Consider the following 18,882-nt stretch of genomic DNA (forward strand, 5'->3'; position numbering starts at 1 on the left):
TCCTTTGTGTTTTACTTCATACATTTAAATTTTTGATTCTGAGAAAGAGGTCAGAGACTTCATCAGAATGACTGACAAAGAGGTCCATGTCTCAAACAAAGTGAAGGTTTTAGATTCTAGGACTAGGTGATCAGATTGTAAGGAGTTGGGAAGTGAGTGTGTGTGGCCAGATAGTTTAGGCATCTGATACAGATCCCCCGCCTGCCCCTGAAAACCTTATTAGTAAAGATAATAGTCCCTGAATGGAGTAGAAAGATCAAAGGAATCATTTTGTTGGGAGAGACTTTTGGGTATATTATAGACTTCACCCTATTTGTAGATAGATAGAAAAGAGCCAGTAGAAGGGTAAAAATAAAGACATGAAAGAGAAGAGATAATGCTAGAACACTTCCCTGAGTATATCGGAGGGTTTGATTGGTTTTATGTAACTATTAAACAATTCTGATGAGAAAATAAAAATCTATTTTCAACTCATTATATGAATTACATAGCTAGAATAATTAAAATGATTATGCTGCTTTAAATTCATAATGCAATATATATGCATTTCATTAATCTTGATTTTTTTTTATTCACTAGAGCCTGTATTTTAAACTCCGTTCTATGATACCCTGCTGCCTTTGCCATGTCAATTTTACAGTATCTCTTCCTGAAGATGAATTAATACAGGTAATTAATATTCAATTAATTTATTTAAAATGTCTCTAGGAGTTCCATTTGGTCCATTTTATCATTAGTATATAAATATTGTAGTTCAGTCATTCAGTCATGTCCAGCTCTTAACTCCATCTGAAGTTTTCTTGGCAAAAATACTGTAGTGGTTTGCCATTTTCTTCTCCAAGTATGTAAATATATCTGATGATATACTATATACATACACACATACATATAATTGTAAAGACAAACTATTTCATGTTGAAATTGAGCAGATTTTAATTAGAAATAATCGGTTTGTATATATAGTGCAATTACTTTTATTTGGAATTTAGCCACTGTTATCAATGGCATGCATGCTGGAGTGATTCCGTTATATTGATTTTGCCTACCCCTTTTCCAATGGAGGAATCAGTTCTTGAGACTCCTATAGAATATATGGATTTATAAACCTCTAGATTGTACTTTATAATCAATCTCAATATATGAATTTCTATAGTTTACTGGCTGAAGTTCTAAACTAGGTCACTCCATGAAAAATGTACATGCTTTGTTAGTTTATGTAAATATATGTTGTTCAGTATTGTTAAAATTATATTCTCAGTTTTTTGTATTAAAAATAAATTTTTGTGCATTTTCTTTTTTTGTTTATTAAATTTTTTATGACATTTTTTACATCACCATTATTTTCCCCAATATTCTTTCCTGTTCCTCTTCCAGAGAGCCATCACATATAATTAATCATATTTGTAGTGATTAACAAAAAGAAAGAAGAAAAATCAGCATGACTGATAAATACATCAAAAAAGTCTGAAAACATTTAGTGTTCAACACTTGTGGCCTTCCCACAATTGTAAAAGGATTGGGGGGAGGAGGTATCCTCCTATATCTCTTCTTTCAAGCCATACTTGTTCTTTATAATTTTGCAACTATCACTTTTGTGGATTATTTTTCTGTTTAAATTGTTATAGTCATTTTGAATTTTGTTTACTCTGCATTAGTTTATGTAAATCTTGCAACGCCTCTCTGTATTTATCACATTCATTGTTTCTTTCAGTAGTCTGTTTCTCAGGCATTTACTTTGTTTTCAGTCCTTTACTACTACAATAAGTGCTGCTATACATATTTAGTTTATGTAGGGACTTCTTTTATGTCATTAGCCTCCTACACCTTTGTCATTGACCTTTTTTATATTCTTGTGCTTAAAAAGATGAGTGAGAATTATAAATTAGAAATGATTGTCTTTTATACCAGAACCTTTTGCTCTTGGACTTTTTGTTTGTTTGTTTGTTCATGTGTTGCCATAGTTAAATAATTCATCACCTAGAGGCTGGACTACTTATTTGCATTAAGCTAATAAAATCACTTAACAGATTCAGTCTGTCATTTTGCTGGGACTTGAAGTCATTCTAATTTGATAGAACCTACCAGAAATTGTATTTCTCTGGTTTAGCCATTAATAACCTAGAATTGGGTCATCTCCAGAATTGCAGAATCTCTGTCATAAAGAGAACTTGGAGTCCACCTTATCTAACCTATACCTAAAGAGGAATCCTTTTTTTTTTAAATAATATATATGACAAGTACCCATCCATCTTTCTTTTTCTAAACCTCTAGTGTGGGGGAATCCATTACTTGTGGAGTCATCCTATTCTACTTTTAGATATTCCTCTGGAGCCAGGGATAAAAAGTCTAATCTTTACTCTCCAAATGATAGCCTTTCAAATATTTGTCTATCGTGTCCCCTAAATCTTTTCTTCTCTAGCCCAAACATCTCTACTTCTTTCAGCCAATTCTCATATTATGTTACCATGAGATGTTTCACTGATTTTCCTGTCTACTAGTGGTTGCCTTTCAACTTAACAATGTGTTTCATAAAATGTGGCACCCAGAACCTAACACAAACCTCTAGGCATAGTATGATCAAGAGTGCTTAAGTACTATCTCAATGAAGAATAAGAAAACTGCATAGCAGGTGACCATCTGCATTGATAGACATAATTTTCTTACTAGAAATTTGCCAGGTTCTCCTTTATTGCATTTTTGTCCCTATTGCAATCTATTTTGTATGATCACCTATTTGTATACTTGTCACATCTTCCTTATTACTTTGTGAATTCTTTAAAATCATGCACTCTATTTTTCATCTTCTATACCTAGCACCATTTGTCACATACTAAATGTTTAATAAATGTTTAATTAATTGATACTGACTTGATTTTACTTTCATCATTGTAGGTCACGGTCACAGCAGTTGCAATAACATTTGACAAACATCAGGCTGTTCAAACTTCAAAAACTCATGTGGAAAAGTCATCGCAAAGAGGTAAATGTTAGAAGGATAAGAATTAATTTGCTTACAAGAAATGTATTATTTGGTGATAAAAATTAGATGACAAATCAATAAAATAGTTTATTTGAATCATCCAAAGCATTACACTTTAATCTTCTTTTTATTCACTCTCTAGATAGTTTGTTTCTTGGCAGTGATGTGGATAATACAAAATGTATTTTGTTTGTGCTTTAGAATACATTTGAGTGGAGATGGGAATTAAGGAAGTCTTGAAATAGAAGGGCGTAGGATTTTTTAAAATAGGATTAAGGATTTGACTTTATAGGTACAGGAGACTTCGGGGTGAAGAAGCTCCCTCTACCAATGCAATTTCTCTCCTTTTTAACAATTTACACTCTTTGAGTTGCTTAGAGCACTGATGGGCAAACTGTGGCCCTCTGAAACATTCTCTCTGGCCATGTGACATTATTCCTAATCTGGTGAATACAATAAGTAGGATACAATATGATGAAACTTCGAATGAGTTGCCTTAGAAACAGACTGATAGATGAGCATTTCCTTTCCTTTGGCCCCCTCTTTAAAAAAGTTTGCCCATCACTGGCCTAGAGTACTGGGAGATTAAATGATTTGCCCAGGATTATATGGCCAGTATTTATCAGAGGCAGAACTTGAACTTAAGTCTTCTTGACTTTGAGGTTGGCTCTTTATCCACTATGCCACTCTGTTAAAACTAAACATTTTAAAATATTTTGAAAAAATAAAAAAATACATATTTAAACATATAACTTAATAACATGAAGAGTTTTGAAAAAATAGGGAAACTACACCAAGGTGCATAGTGGATTACCTGAATATGAAAAGTGGTTTAATTGACAGACTAAGATTATGGCAATATTAATCATGTCCTTAAACAGTTTCATTTTACTGTAAGATTTAAATTAATGTGCAGTAACTCCAAGTTTTAATTTTATAAGGTTTATTAATAATCACTTGAAGTAGAAGGAATGAAAACCTAATTATCTAACAAAATAAGACCACGTGATTAAATTCTCCTGCCACTCACGTCACACCACCTCCACAAAATGCGATCAAGGGAAGAGAGAGAGAGACGGGGCTACACAAAATTTATATCCTCCCTATGTCAATATGTAATGTGAGAAGGAAAGGGGAATGTTGGGAATTGAAGTCCAGGGGGAGCAGGTTCTAATTACACAATTTCCCCCTGTGATTCCCATGGGAAATGAGCATGTATAAATCTCCCAGATTTACATGCCTAGTTTCCCCATGGAATCAGTACACATAACCAACTTATATCTCTAAAGATCTTTAGAGGTACATACAATATTGCACTCTTTACGGGGAAATTACAATAATTTGGGGACAAGAGGGAAATAAAAGAGAAAGAGAACAAAACTAATAATTGCTAGGTGCATTGACAAAAAGCCAATTATGGGGCAGTCCCCTTTGGCATAAAAGTTTACATTCAGAATAAATGTATTCAACCCCCGCCCCCCATTCAAATTCACTACATCCCAAAGTTCATTCTGAATCTTTTGGTACATTGTGAGGTTTATGCAGGCATCTCCATAGTGCCTTCTCCAAACAGTTCACTTTCTTGATTCAAGGAGGTAACAGGTTTCTTATCCTAAAATTACTCTTAAGAAAAAATTTTATAAATCTAGAATTATATGACAATTATTACAATCCTCCCTGAGGAGAGTATTGATAAACACACAGATCACCCAGGGGATACATGGCTGAGTTATGAAGTATGTGAATCAGTTGTTAAAAGGAAGTCAAAAACATTAAAAAAAAAACTAATAGAAGAGAAGGGGAAGAAAATAAAAATTAAATAATATATAAAAAATTCTGAGTAAGCAAGAATAAGCCCATAACAGGTCCTAGAATTAGGGCCCAGTAAAGTGATTTATATCTCACAAGTCTATAGGACCATTGCAGCAATATGGACTTACCCAATCAATAGCCAGGAATACAGAAAATTGCCACACTATGAAAGGCAGAAAATGGACTAAATTTTTGCAGCAAATGGGGAATAGCATTCCCTGGTCTGATTTTACCTTTGCTCTCAGGGATAGAAGAGCCAAGATAGCAGCTAGACCGAGGTACTTTATGTGAATCTGGCATGGGGAAATCCTGCGTCTGATGTCAAACAGGTGCTTCCTCGAATCTCAAAAAATCCTCTCTCTGCAGAGAATCTCATCAATCCCATTGGGATTGTTTGGTCTTCTTGACGCTGTGCTTCTTGGCACTGTATAATGGCTCTTTTGTGATCCCTTCTCCTGGAATCAGACACAATCATTAATCAGTCCCATAATATTTAACAATCAATGACAGGTTTCCATAGTCTAAAGTTTTGGGGTATGCATTAGTATTAGGGCTAATGGATATTGTAAACTTATATTAGTGCAAAATAAAAAAAAAACATTAATAATGGTAACATGTGCTTCAAGTATAAAAAAATGAGAGCAAAAAGAAAACTCATACTCTGTTGCACATACAAAGAAAAACAATAAAATAAAATATGTGTATGTGTGTATGCATGTGTGTGTGTGTGTGTGTATATATATATATATATATATATATATATAGTTCACTATCAGTGACACTGTGTTTTCCAAGGAGAGGCAGAATACAAAGGTTTATCGCCCAAAAACGAGATCCATTTCCTTTTTCTTCTTCTTCTTTTTTTTTTTAAAACCCTTGTACTTCGGTATATTGTCTCATAGGTGGAAGATTGGTAAGGGTGGGCAATGGGGGTCAAGTGTCTTGCCCAGGGTCACACAGCTGGGAAATGGCTAAGGCCAGGTTTGAACCTAGGACCTCCCGTCTCTAGGCCTGACTCTCACTCCACTGAGCTACCCAGCTGCCCCCCATTTCCTTTTTAACTTGGCCAAGATCCACAGAGTGAATGCAAATGATCTTCACCAAGTAACAGCTACCAAAATATTCAAAACCATAAAAGCTCATAAATTCTACAAAGGTTACTGATACAGATTGTAACCAGTTTGATGGAGTACATTCATCATCATCTATGTGACAATTAGCAAAGGCAAAAAGGCACAAAAGACAGTATAGGCAATATGTGACCTCGATGGATCTGGTGACAAACTCAGTATCCATAAGGACTTATGACCAAGCCACAGAAAGGGTTTGCCCAACTTGACTATGGCCTTTTACAATGGTATTATCTCCAGTCCAGGTATAGGACAGTACCAATAAAGATAGTAGGACTATGCAAATAAAAACAGTGTAACAGAACATATAGCTAATAGACAAAAAACAGTAACTTAAAGTGATATAATATAACACATTATATTAGATTAGATCAATATGTGAACTTAACAAACAAAATTAAATCTTAGAACAATCAGCAAATACAATAAGCATGACAGGATACAGTCACTCAATGTCAGTAGAAGGTACTCTCTTTACATGAGAGCAATGAATCCAAGAGTTCTCCAATTTTGATAGCTATTGGAGTGGTTAATAGGACTTGGAATGGACCTTCCCAGGCAGGCTGAATTGCTCCAGTGCACTGGAAGATGTAAATAAAGATGTATACCTTTTCTCCTAGGTGTGTAGGTCATGGAGCAAGAAGTCTATAGGACCTGCTTGTACAGCAGCTCTGGTTTCATGGAGTTCTTGCAATTTGATTTGCAAATCCTGTATATATGAGGCAATAGAAGTGTTTCCCCCTAATAATGATGTGTATGCAGGAGATAAAGGCTTAGCCTGCACAGGGGGATATCCAAAAAAGCATCTCAAATTGTGAGATATGTAGATCTCCCCTGGGCCTGCTTGTAAGAAAGATAAAATATGGCTAGAGGGAGAATTTCAGGCCATTTTAAATGAGTCTCCATGCACAATTTGCCAATCATAGTTTTGAGATCTTTCTTTATTCTCTCAAATTGGTCTGAGCTCTGGGGATGATATGGTACATGGAATTTGGGAATTTTCCCCAAATAGGAATATATTTCAGATAAAACTGAATCAGTACAGTGACTTCCTCTGTCCAAAACAATACATGCAGGCATGCCAAAATGAGCACTTTGGCAACAAAAGCTGCTGTGGCTTGGGCAGTAGGAAATGCTTCAGGCCATCCGGTCAGTTGATCTACAATGACTAGATAAAATTTATATTGCCCAGCCTTTGGCATTGTTATGAAATCAATTTTTTAGGTGTTCAAGAGGTGTGTAATCCAGAGGACACCCACTAAAGGCTTTGCCACGAAAGGAGTGTTGATTAAATGCTTGACAGGTAGGGCAGGCTATACACACTTTAGAAGCTATGGTAGTTATGCCAGGAGCTTTCCATACTCTTTTAACAAAGTCTACAATGCCTTGGGTACTAAAGTAACCATTTTCGTGAATGGATTGGCAAATTTGGTGATAAAAACTTCTAGGGAGCAAGGGTTTTCCTTCAGATGACACCCATACTCCATTTATCTCTTTAGCCTTAAAGTTTTGCTTTCATTTTTCTACTTCCTTTTCATTATAAAAAAGCAATAAATTTAAGTCATCAATAGTTGCCAATGTTAAAATTAACTCAGACCCTTCAAAGGCTGTGAGCTTTGCAGTCGTATCTTCCTGGGTCATTCCCCCTAGAGACAGAGTCAGTGCTACCTGTATGGGCAGGGCAGTGAACTACAGTTAGGGCTTCAGGAGCTGAAGGGCAGAAAGAATTTCATTAATAATTTCTGCATTTGTTATCCATTTTCCAGCTGATGTTAAAAATCCCCTCTGAAGCCATAGCATGACATATTCTAAAGGCATATCTAGAGTCCATATAAATTGTTGCTTTCTTATCTTTGGCAATTATACAGGCATGCTTTAGAGCTATCAGTTCTGCACCTTAAGCACTTATATTTGAGGGCAGTGCATCTGATCACAGAGTAGCAAATTCTGTGACTACAGTAGCTCCAATGTAGCGTATGCCATCCCTCATGAAAGAAGAGCCATAAGTGAATAAGACTAAGTCTAGATTATTTAAAGGAGTATCCAGGAGATTGTCTCGAGGCTTTTCAATCATGGACACTAAAGATTCACAACTGTGCAATGGTTCTCCTGAGACTGGTAAATCAGGAAGCAAGGTTGCAGGATTTAGAATTGTACAGTGTTTTAAGGTAATATTCTCATTATCTACCAAGGTTACCTCGTACCTAACAAGTCTTTGATCAGAAAATGCCTTTGTTCTATGTCTTAGCAACAATGCTTCAACTTCATGTGAGCACATTATGGTTAATGGGCATCCCAAGACTAAATCAGCAGATTTAGTTATCAATAAAGCTCTAAGACATGGTAGCACTCTGGAAACTACTGGGTCCAGCAGGGCCTAATAATAAGCAACTGGACGCTCAATAGGCCCCAAAGGTTGAGTTAAACTGCCTGAAGCTACCCCTCTCTGTTTGTGTACATACAAAGTAAATGACTTGTAATCTGGGATGTCTAGAGCAGGGGCAGATAGGATAGCCTGTTTTAATTTTGAAAGAGCTGACAGGTGTTATGCCTCTAATTTAAGTGGTTAAGGACCAGATTTTTTGTCAGAGCTCTAAGAGGCTTGGTAATTTCTTCATAGCAAGGGATCCACTGCCCACAAACCCCTGTTGCTCCAAGAATTACCTTCAATTGTTTTTAGTAGAGGGTGCACTCAAGCTCTGAATATTTTCAAAGAACTTAGGGGAAATGGAGTGGGTACCAGCAGTTATAATGAACTCTAAATATTCCACTTTGGGGAGACACCACTGAACCTTTGCCTTAGAGATCTTGTGGCCTCTTTTATGTAGCTCTAAGGAGAGATGTTTGCTATCTTCTTGGCATATCGTGGCATTTGGTAAGGCCAAGAGCAAATCATCTATAAACTGTATTAAACAGCTCTCCTTAAACCTAGTATTGTCCAAATCTTGTCTTAAAATCTGTGAAAATAGGGTGGTACTTTCCATGAACCCCTGTGGTAACTGATGCCATGTTCATGGGAACTTTTCCAGGTGAAGGCAAATACATTTCTTGAATTTTCATGAATAGGGATTGAGAAATGCCGAGCTCAAACCCACCACAGTAATGTATTTGTTTGTGCTGGGAATAGAGGAGATAACTGTGGCTGGGCTGGGAACCATAGGATATTTCATAATGACATGATTATTTACAACCCTCAACTCCTTGACAAATCGATAGACAGTTTTCCCATTGGTGCCTAATTTTGACTTTTTTACAGGTAAGATGGGTGTATTCAGATTTGCATGGAATTATTATTACTTGCTCAATTAATGAATCTATCACTGTGGTAATTCCCTCAATTGCCTCGTTTGATAGAGGATACTGAGGAATGGAAGGATTTGGACTCCCTTTTGTTTTGATTTGAATAGGAACAGCTAATTTAAGTAGGCCAACATCAGAAAACAATTGGGCTTAGAGAGACTCGGGTATATCAGCTGAGACTTCAAAGGTGGGAGGCTCCTTCATCTCCTCACTGTCTGAAAGAAGTATAGGGAGCAAAGTTAATGATTCTTTAGGCAATTCTAGTGACATAGAGCTATTTGGAGAGCAAGTTATTGTGGATCTAGGGGAGTTAGGCATTAGAAGGAAAAAATGTTCTGCTGATATGGGCCCCACAGATACCATTCGAGAGCAAAGCTTTGGGACTTTTAGGAATGGCCCTGATGCCCCCATTACATTTAGCGAGCCAATAGAATTGCATTCAGAATCAGGTTTACTCATCAATACTGATCTGGATGCTCTATTGTCTAAGAGGCAATCATAATATATGTTTCTAATTTTTAGGATTACATGAGGTTCATCACTATGGTAGGGATAATTGGCATTAAAACATCAGGGTCTGGGAAATCAAAGGTTTCACTCTCAGATTCCAGGGCCCTTTCCCCACCTTCACACCTTCATAAAGATCCTTGGGTAATCCTCTGGGATCTCCCATGCTCAGGGGCATTTTCACCCTGAGTATAGCATAGACAAGCTCCACTTTGATATATTGTTAGGTATTTTGGTGAATATTATCATTTGTTTCATATGGAGTATTATTTCTGTAATTGTTATTATATCTATTTGCCTGATTCTACTTCCTACAATTCATCATTATGTGACCCCTTTCTCCACAGAAATTGCACATTAATGATTGATTTATGGATTCCTGCAAAGGGGCTATGGCCACATGATTTTCTTTTTCTTTTTTAATTTCCTCCTTTAAAAGTTTTATTTCTTTCCTTAAGTCTGCCACTAAGTCACTGTTCTCCTCATCTTTCTTTTCATGGCCCTTAAAAACATAGACAGCTACTCTCCTTAATTCCTCGAGATTCATTGAGTCTCAATTCGGACAGCTAGTCTTAAAATAGTCTCTAACCACTTTACTACAATTTTCAATGAATTGTCTGCATATTTGTCTAACATCCCTTTCTCTGGACAGTTCCAAGTCTGTATATCTACCTCCCAGCTCAATAAGTTTATCTATAAACTGGGAGAGATTTCCCTCTTGTTTTTGCCTAATATTTTCGAACTTTGTCCATCTACCAGGCCTATCAGAGCAAGCTCTCATTGCTTTAAGTAATGCCTCTCTATTCTGGAACAGTTCTAAGTAACATTCATTTGTATTCAAATTCCATTTAGGGTCCTCCTGTAGCCAATGAACTGCTCTCCTTCCTTGGACCTCATTAACAAGAAAGATGATTTTATTTTTCTCTTTCTGTCAAGAAAGTTTGGAGTAAATTTTCCATGTCTTGCCATGTAGGGTCATATGACTGACAGATGTTTTCTAGCTTTTTAATGCCTATAATAGACTCATCTTCAAAGGAAGGAGTATTTTGCTTGAATCTCTCAATATCTAGGGGGGTGATGGGTATATAGTGTCTTAAGGACACCACATCGCCAGTTTTTTTTGGAGGTGGGTACTTCTTTTAAGGGGAATAGACCTTTAATTGAATTATTTGCAATTTCTACCTCTTGGGTGGATATTTGGGTTGCTGTGGAGCAGGTAAGAGAAGGGGGAGGAGTAGGTGAGTTAAGAGGGAGGGGGTTGGCCTGGGGATGGTGAGTTAGGGCTGTAGGAATGGTGCTGGGTTTTGAGAGGAGGGGCAGGGGAAGGGGTGGGTCGGGTAGAGGAGGGAGTGGCTGGGACTAGGGAGGGGTCAGGGGAGGGATTAGTTTGGGTAGAGGGAGAGTCTGGGATGGGAAGAAGAGGAAGAGACGGCAAAGAGAGATTTGGCCAGGAAGGGGCGGGGCTAGGTGGGGGTGCTCTGGATCCTTGCATTGCTGCTAGTAGAGAAGTTCTTTATATTTGATTGTACTACAGTGTATCAGTCTCTGTATACAACATTCTCCTGGATCTGCTCCTTTCACTCTGCATCAATTCCTGGAGGTCATTCCAGTTCACGTGGAATTCCTCCACTTCATTTTTCCTTTGAGCACAATAGTATTCCATCACCAATAGATACCACAATTTGTTTAGCCATTCCCCAAATGAAGGACATTCTCTCATTTTCCAATATTTTGCCATTACAAAGAGCGTGGCTATAAATATTTTCGTACAAGTCTTTTTCCTTATTATCTCTTTGGGGTATAAACCAAGCAGTGCTGTGGCTGGATCAAAAGGCAGGCAGTCTTTTAAAGCCCTTTGGGCATAGTTCCAAATAGCCATCCAGAATGGTTGGATCAATTCACAATTCCACTAGCAATGCATTAATGCCCCAATTTTGCCATAGCCCCTCCAACATTCACCACTTTCCTTTGCTGTCATGTTAGCTAATCTACTAGGTGTGAGGTGGTACCTCAGAGTTGTTTTGATTTGCATTTCTCTAATTATAAGAGATTTAGAACACTTTTTCATGTGTTTGTTGATACTTTTGATTTCTTTATCTGAAAATTGCCTAGTCATGTCCTTTGCCCATTTATCAATTAGGGAGTAGCTTGATTTTTTGTAATATTGATTTACCGCCTTATATATTTTAGTAATTAGACCTTTGTCAGAGTTTTTTGTTATTGTTTTTTTTTTTGTTATTTTGTTTTTGTTTTGATTTTTCCCAATGTGTTGCTTCCCTTCTAATTTTGGAAGCATTGGTTGTGTTTGTACAAAATCTTTTTAGTTTAATGTAATCAAAATTATTAATTTTACATTTTGTAATTTTTTCTAACTCTTGCTTGGTTTTAAAATCTTTCCTTTCCTAGAGATCTGACAAGTATACTATTCTCTGTTTGCCTAATTTTTTTATAGTTTCCTTCTTTATATTCAAGTCATTCACCCACTCTGAATTTATCTTGGTGTAGGGTGTGAGATGTTGATCTAAACCTAATCTTTCCCATATTGTTTTCCAATTTTCCTAGCAGGTTTTGTCAAATAGTTGATTTTTGGCCCCAAAGTTGGGCTCTTTGGGTTTATCGTAGACTGTCTTGCTGATGTCACTTACCCCAAGTCTATTCCATTGATCCTTCTTTCTGTCTCTTTTAGCCAGTACCATATTGTTTTGATGACTACTGCTTTATAGTACAGTTTAAGATCTGGTACTGCTAGGCCACCTTCCTTCATTTTTTTTTCATTATTTCCCTTGATATTCTTGGTCTTTTGTTCTTCCAAATGAACTTTGTTATAGTTTTTTTCCAATTCAGTAAAAAAGTTATTTGGTAGTTTGATTGTTATAGCACTAATTAAGTAAATTAATTTGTGTAGGATGGTCATTTTTATTATGTTAGCTCGTCCTACCTATGAGCAATCAATGTTTTTCCAATTGTTTAAATCTAGTTTTAATTATGTGGAAAGGGTTTTGTAGTTGTGTTCGTATAATTCCTGTGTTTGTTTTGGCAGATAGGTTCCTAAGTATTTTATATTGTCTAGGGTGATTTTAAATGGAATTTCTCTCTCTAACTCTAGTTGTTGTGATGTGTTGGAAATATATAGAAATGTTGATGATTTTTGTGAGTTTATTTTGTATCCTGTAACTTTGCTAAAGTTGTTGATTATTTCCACTAACTTTTTAGTTGATTCTCTAGGATTTTTTAAGTAGACCATCATATCATCTGCAATGAGTGATAGCTTGGTCTCCTCACTGCCCATTTTAATACCTTCAATTTCTTTTTATTTTCTAATTGCTACTGCTAGTGTTTCTAGTATAATATTAAATAATAGAGGTTTCATTCCTGATCTTATTGGGAATGCTTCTAATTTATCCCCATTGCAGACATTTGTTGATGGTTTTATATATATACCGTTTATTATTTTTAGGAAAGGCCCATCTATTCACATATATATATATATACATATATATATATACCCTTCTATTCCTATATTTTCTAGTGTTTTCAGTAGGAAGGGGTGTGTATTTTGTCAAAGGCTTTTTCAGCATCTGTTGAGATAATCATGTGATTTTTTAAAACATTTATTAATATTCGTTTTTAACATAATTACATGATTCATGCTCCTACTTTCCCCTTCACCCCCTGCACCCCCCACACCCATGGCCGACGCACATTTCCACTAGTTTTAACATGTGTCATTGATCAAGACCTATTTCCAAATTGTTGATAGTTGCATTGGTGTGGTGGTTTCGAGTCTACATCCCCAATCATGTCCACCCCAACCCATGCGTTCAAGCAGTTGTTTTTCTTATATGTTTCCTCTCCTGCAGTCCTTCCTCTGAATGTGGGTAGCATCTTTTCCATAAATCCCTCAGAGCTGTCCTGTGTCATTGCATTGCTGCTGGTACAGAAGTCCATTACATTCAATTTTACCATAATATATCAGTCTCTGTGTACAGTGTTCTTCTGGCTCTGCTCCTCTCACTCTGCATCAGTTCCTGGAGGTCTCTCCAGTTCACCGGGAACTCCTCTAGTTTATTATTCCTTTGAGCGCAATAGTATTCCATCAATATATACCACAATTTGTTCAGCCATACCCCAATTGAAGGACATACCTTCCTTTTCCAGTTTTTTGCCACCACAAAAAGCGCAGCTATAAATATTTTCGTACAAGTCTGTTTATCTATGATCTCTTTAGGGTTCAAACCCAACAATGGTATGGCTGGATCAAAGGGCAGGCATTTTTTTATAGTCCTTTGAGCATAGTTCCAAACTGCCAGCCAGAATGGTTGGATCAGTTCACAACTCCACCAGCAATGCATTAATGTCCCAGTTTTGCCACATCCCCTCCAGCATTCATTACTCTCCCCTTCTTTCATTTTAGCCAATCTGCTAGGTGTGAGGTGATACCTCAGAGTTGTTTTGATTTGCACTTCTCTAATTATTAGAGATTTAGAACACTTTCTCATGTGCTTATTGATAGTTTTGATTTCTTTACCTGAAAATTGCCTATTCATGTCTCTTGCCCATTTAGCAATTGGAGAATGGCTTGATTTTTTTATACAATTGCTTTAACTCCTTGTATATTTGAGTAATTAGACCCCTGTCAGAGTTTTTCGTTATAAAGATTTTTTTCCCAATTTGTTGTTTCCCTTCTGATTTTGACTACATTGTTTTTGTTTGTACAAAAGCTTTTTAGTTTAATATAATCAAAACCTTTTAATTTACATTTTGTAATTTTCTCTAACTCTTGCTTGGTTTTAAAATCTTTCCTTTCCCAGAGATCTGACAAGTATACTATTCTGAGTTCACTTAACTTATTTATAGTTTCCCTCTTTATATTCAAGTCATTCACCCATTCTGAATTTATCTTGGTGTAGGGTATGAGCTGTTGATCTAAACCTAATCTCTCCCATATTGTTTTCCAAATTTCCCAGCAATTTTTGTCAAATAGTGAATTCATGTCCCAAAAGTTGGGCTCTTTGGGTTTATCATACACTGTCTTGCTGATGTCATTTACCCCAAGTCTATTCCACTGATCCTCCCTTCTGTCTCTTAGCCAGTACCTTATTGTTTTTTTATTTTTTTTAGAACCCTTACCTTCCGTCTTGGAGTCAATACTCTATTGGCTCCAAGGCAGAAGCGTGGTAAGGGTAGGCAATGGGGGTCAAGTGACTTGCCCAGGGTCACACAACTGGGAAGTGTCTGAGGCCAGGTTTGAACCTAGGACCTCCCGTCTCTAGGCCTGGTTCTCAATCCACTGAGCTACCCAGCTGCCTCCAATACCATAATGTTTTGATGACTGCTGCTTTATAGTATAGTTTAATATCTGGTACTGCTAGGCCCCCTTCCTTCACATTTTTTTTCATTATTTAATCATGTGATTTTTGTTGGTTTGCTTGTTCATGTTGTCAATTATGTGAATCATTTTCCTTATGTTGAACCATCCTTGCATTCCTGGTATAAATCCCACCTGATCATAATGAATAACCCTTGTGATCACTTGCTGGAGTCTTTTAAGATTTTTGCATCTATGTTCATTAAGGAGATTGGTCTGTAGTTTTTGTTCTACCTGGCTTTGTGATCAGTACCATATTTGTGTCATAAAAGGAATTTGGTAGAACTCCTTCTTTGCATATTATGTCAAATATTTTGTATAGTATTGGGATTAGTTGTTCTTTGAAGGTTTGATAGAATTCACTTGTGAATCGATCTAGTCCTGAGGATTTTTTCTTAGGGAGTTTTTGATGATTTGTTCAATTCCTTTTTATGATATGGGATTATTTAAGTACTATTTCTTCTACTGTTAATCTAGGCAATTTATATTTTTGTAAATATTCATCCATATCACCTAGATTGCTATATTTATTGCCATATAATTGGGCAAAATAGTTTTTAATGATTGCCTTAATTTCCTCTTCACTAGAGGTGAAGTCTCCCTTTTCATCTTTGATACTGATAATTTGGTTTTCTTCTTTCCTTTTTTAATTAGATTGACCAGCACTTTGCCAATTTCATTTGTTTTTTTCAAAGTACTAGCTTCTAATCTTTATCAATTAAATAGGTCTTTCACTTTCAATTTTATTAATTTCTCCTTTAATTTTTATAATCTCTAATTTAGTATTTAACTGGGGATTTTTAATTTGTTCGCTTTCTAGTTTTTTGATTTGCATGCCTAGTCCATTGATCTTTGCTCACCCTAATTTGTTATCATATGCACTCAAGGATATAAATTCCCCCTTAGAACTGTTTTAGCTGCATCCCACAGAGTTTGGTAGGATGTCTCATCATTCCCATTTTCTTCTATGAAATTATTGATTGTTTCTATGATTTGTTCTTTAACCAGTTTTGGGAGTCATATTATTTAATTTCTAATTAATTTTTGAGTTGCCTATCGATGCTCCCTTACTAATTTTTATTTTTATTGCATTTTGATCTGAAAAGATTACATTTATTATTTCTGCTCTTTTGCATTTGTTTGCCATGTTTCTATGACCTAGTATATGGTTAGTCTTTGTGAATGTACCATATGCAGCTGAAAAGAAGGTGTATTCCTTTTTGTCCCTATTTATTTTTCTCCACATATCTATTAAATCTAATTTTCTAGGATTTCATTCACCTCTCTTGTCACTATCTTATTTAGTTTTTGGTTTGACTTATCTAGATCTGATAGAGGAATATTTAGATCTCCCACTAGTATGGTTTTACTATCTATTTCCTCCTTGAGCTCTGCCAGTTTCTCTTTTAGAAATTTGGGTGCTATACCATTTGGTGCATACATGTTAAGTGATGCTATTTCTTCACTGCTTATACTACCTTTTATCAGGATATAATTACCTTCCGTATCTCTTTTAACCAGATCTATTTTTACTTTGACTTTGTCAAAAAACGTTATTGCAACTCCTCCCTTCTTTTTATCAGTTGAAGCCCAATAGATTTTTGCTCCAGCCTTTTACTTTTACTCTATGTCTGTCTGTCTGTCTGACATGTGTTTCTTGTAGACTACATATGATAGGATTTTTTTTCTAATCCACTTAGCTATTTGCTTTTGTTTTATGGGTAAGTTCATCCCATTCATATTCAGAGTTATAATTATCAATGTGTATTCCCAGACATTTTGATTCCCTCTCTTTATCCTTCCCCTTCTTCTTACACTATTTCCTTTTAAACCAGTGGTTTAAATCAGTCCCCCTTATCCCCTCCCTTAGTTTACTCTTCTTTCCACCTCCTACCTTTTTGTTCCTTTCTTATTATTTTTAAGGCCTAATAAATTCCCTCCCCGCTCTCTTCCCCTCCCTTTTTGAACTCCCCACCCCTTTTCCCCCCTTGGTTTATCCCTTCTGACTTTCTCTGTAGGGTAAGATAGAATTAAATATCCCAGTGGATCTAGTTACTCTTCCCTCTCAGTATTAATTCCCCTGAGTGTAAGGTTTAAGTATTTCCTATTAATGCTCTCTTCCTCTCTTTCTTATAATAGTATTCATCCTCTCCCCTTCCCATGCCCTCTTTGTGTGGTATAAATTATCCTATTTTTCTTATTCCTTCTAGTTTCTCTTGGTGCCATCTTCTATTCCACCCCCCCCCTTTTTTACCCATAGACCATTTAGTACTCCAACCTCTCCCTATGAATAATTCTTCTAATTACTATAATAGTGGGTATAATTTTTGAGAATTACACAAAACATTTCTCCATATAGGAATACAAATAATTTGATCTTATTGAAGCCCTTAAAGATGCACATTTAAAAATAAGAGTTTTCTTTCTTTCTCCTCTGTTTCATATTTACCTTTTCATGTTTCTCTTGGTTTTTGTTGTTGGATATGTAACTTTCCATTTAATTCTGTTCTTTTCTTTACAAATACTTGGAAATCTTCTATCTTGTTGAATGCCCGGACTTTCCCATTGAAGTATATAGTCAGTTTTGATGGGTAGGTGATCCTTGGTTGTTGACCCAATTCTCTTGCCTTTCTGAATATCATATGTCAAGCCTTGTGGTCTTTTAGTGTGGAGGCTTCCAGATCTTGTGTAATCCTGACTGGTGTTCCTTGATATCAGAATTGTTTCTTTATGGTTTCCTGTAATATTTTTTCCTTAACTTGGAAACTCTTGAATTTATCAATTATATTCCTGGGGGTTGACTTTTGAGGGTTTAGTGTAGAGAGTGATCCATGGATCCTTTCAGTGTCTATTTTGCCCTCTTGTTGAAGAGCTTCAGGGCAGTTTTTTTTGGATAATTTCTTATAGTATGGTGTCCAAATTTCTATTAATTTCTGTTTTTTTCAGGAAGACCGATGATTCTAAAACTATCTTCTCTAGACCTTTTTTCTTGATCTGTCATTCTTTTAATGAGATATTTCATGTTTCCTTCTATTTTTTCATTCTTTTGACTTTGTTTTATTAGTTCTTGCTGTCTTACAAGGTCATTAGCTTCTACTTGCCCGATTCTGGTCTTTAAGAGTCTGATTTTCTGCTACAATTTTTTGATTTTCCTTTTTGATTTGGTCTATCTTGTCTTCCTGCTATTTAATTTGGGTCTCCAATTGAGAGTTTATGTCTTTTAAACTGTTAATTTCCTTTTGAACTATTTTCCACTTTTCTTGCTATATCTCTTCCATCTTTCTCATGATCTCAGATTTGAACTCTTCAAGAGCTTGTCACCAATTTTCACTTTTTTGGGGAGGGTTTTGATTCGTTTACTTGTTTGTCCTTCTCTGCTGTCTGCGCTGTTGTCTGAATTTTTTCTGTGTAAAAGTTATCGAATGTTGATGCTTTCCTCTTGTTCTTTCTCTTGGTTAGTTCTGTAAAAAAAGATGGGCACCAGGGATGTTACAATATAATCTAAATGGTTGTGGGTACACATACTTGGTTGTAGGAGAGACAGGACCAGGATTGGGAGAACAGAGTACACAGCTAAGCTGCTTTTAACTGACAAGAATGGCTGTTGGCCAACTGTCACTACTGGGCCAGAGTCTTTGAAACCAACAGGCAAGGTAAAAGATTTTAACAGGTTTAATTATGTTTAACTAAAATAAAGGTGGGATAGGGATTCTACTCTAAAACTTAAATGGCCAAACCACAGGGGCAAGGGGAGGACTTATCTACTCTAATCCTAATTGACCTAG

The 18,882-nt window shown here is 36.1% G+C and overlaps 1 protein-coding gene across 18 annotated transcripts in view; it reads left to right on the forward strand.

The window, feature by feature from the left end:
• The window catches only part of C2CD5 (C2 calcium dependent domain containing 5), a 138,932-nt gene that overhangs the window by 88,314 nt on the left and 31,736 nt on the right, over positions 1 to 18,882 (forward strand). For all 18 annotated transcript variants that reach the window (XM_044679335.1, XM_044679331.1, XM_044679334.1 and 15 more), the window contains 2 exons: positions 580 to 669; positions 2,893 to 2,980. In XM_044679335.1, the coding sequence (XP_044535270.1) occupies positions 580 to 669; positions 2,893 to 2,980 (178 nt within the window). The remainder of the gene's footprint in view (positions 1 to 579; positions 670 to 2,892; positions 2,981 to 18,882) is intronic.

Source organism: Gracilinanus agilis, chromosome 5, assembly GCF_016433145.1.
Source record: "Gracilinanus agilis isolate LMUSP501 chromosome 5, AgileGrace, whole genome shotgun sequence".
In the NCBI taxonomy this organism is placed as follows: domain Eukaryota; kingdom Metazoa; phylum Chordata; class Mammalia; order Didelphimorphia; family Didelphidae; genus Gracilinanus; species Gracilinanus agilis.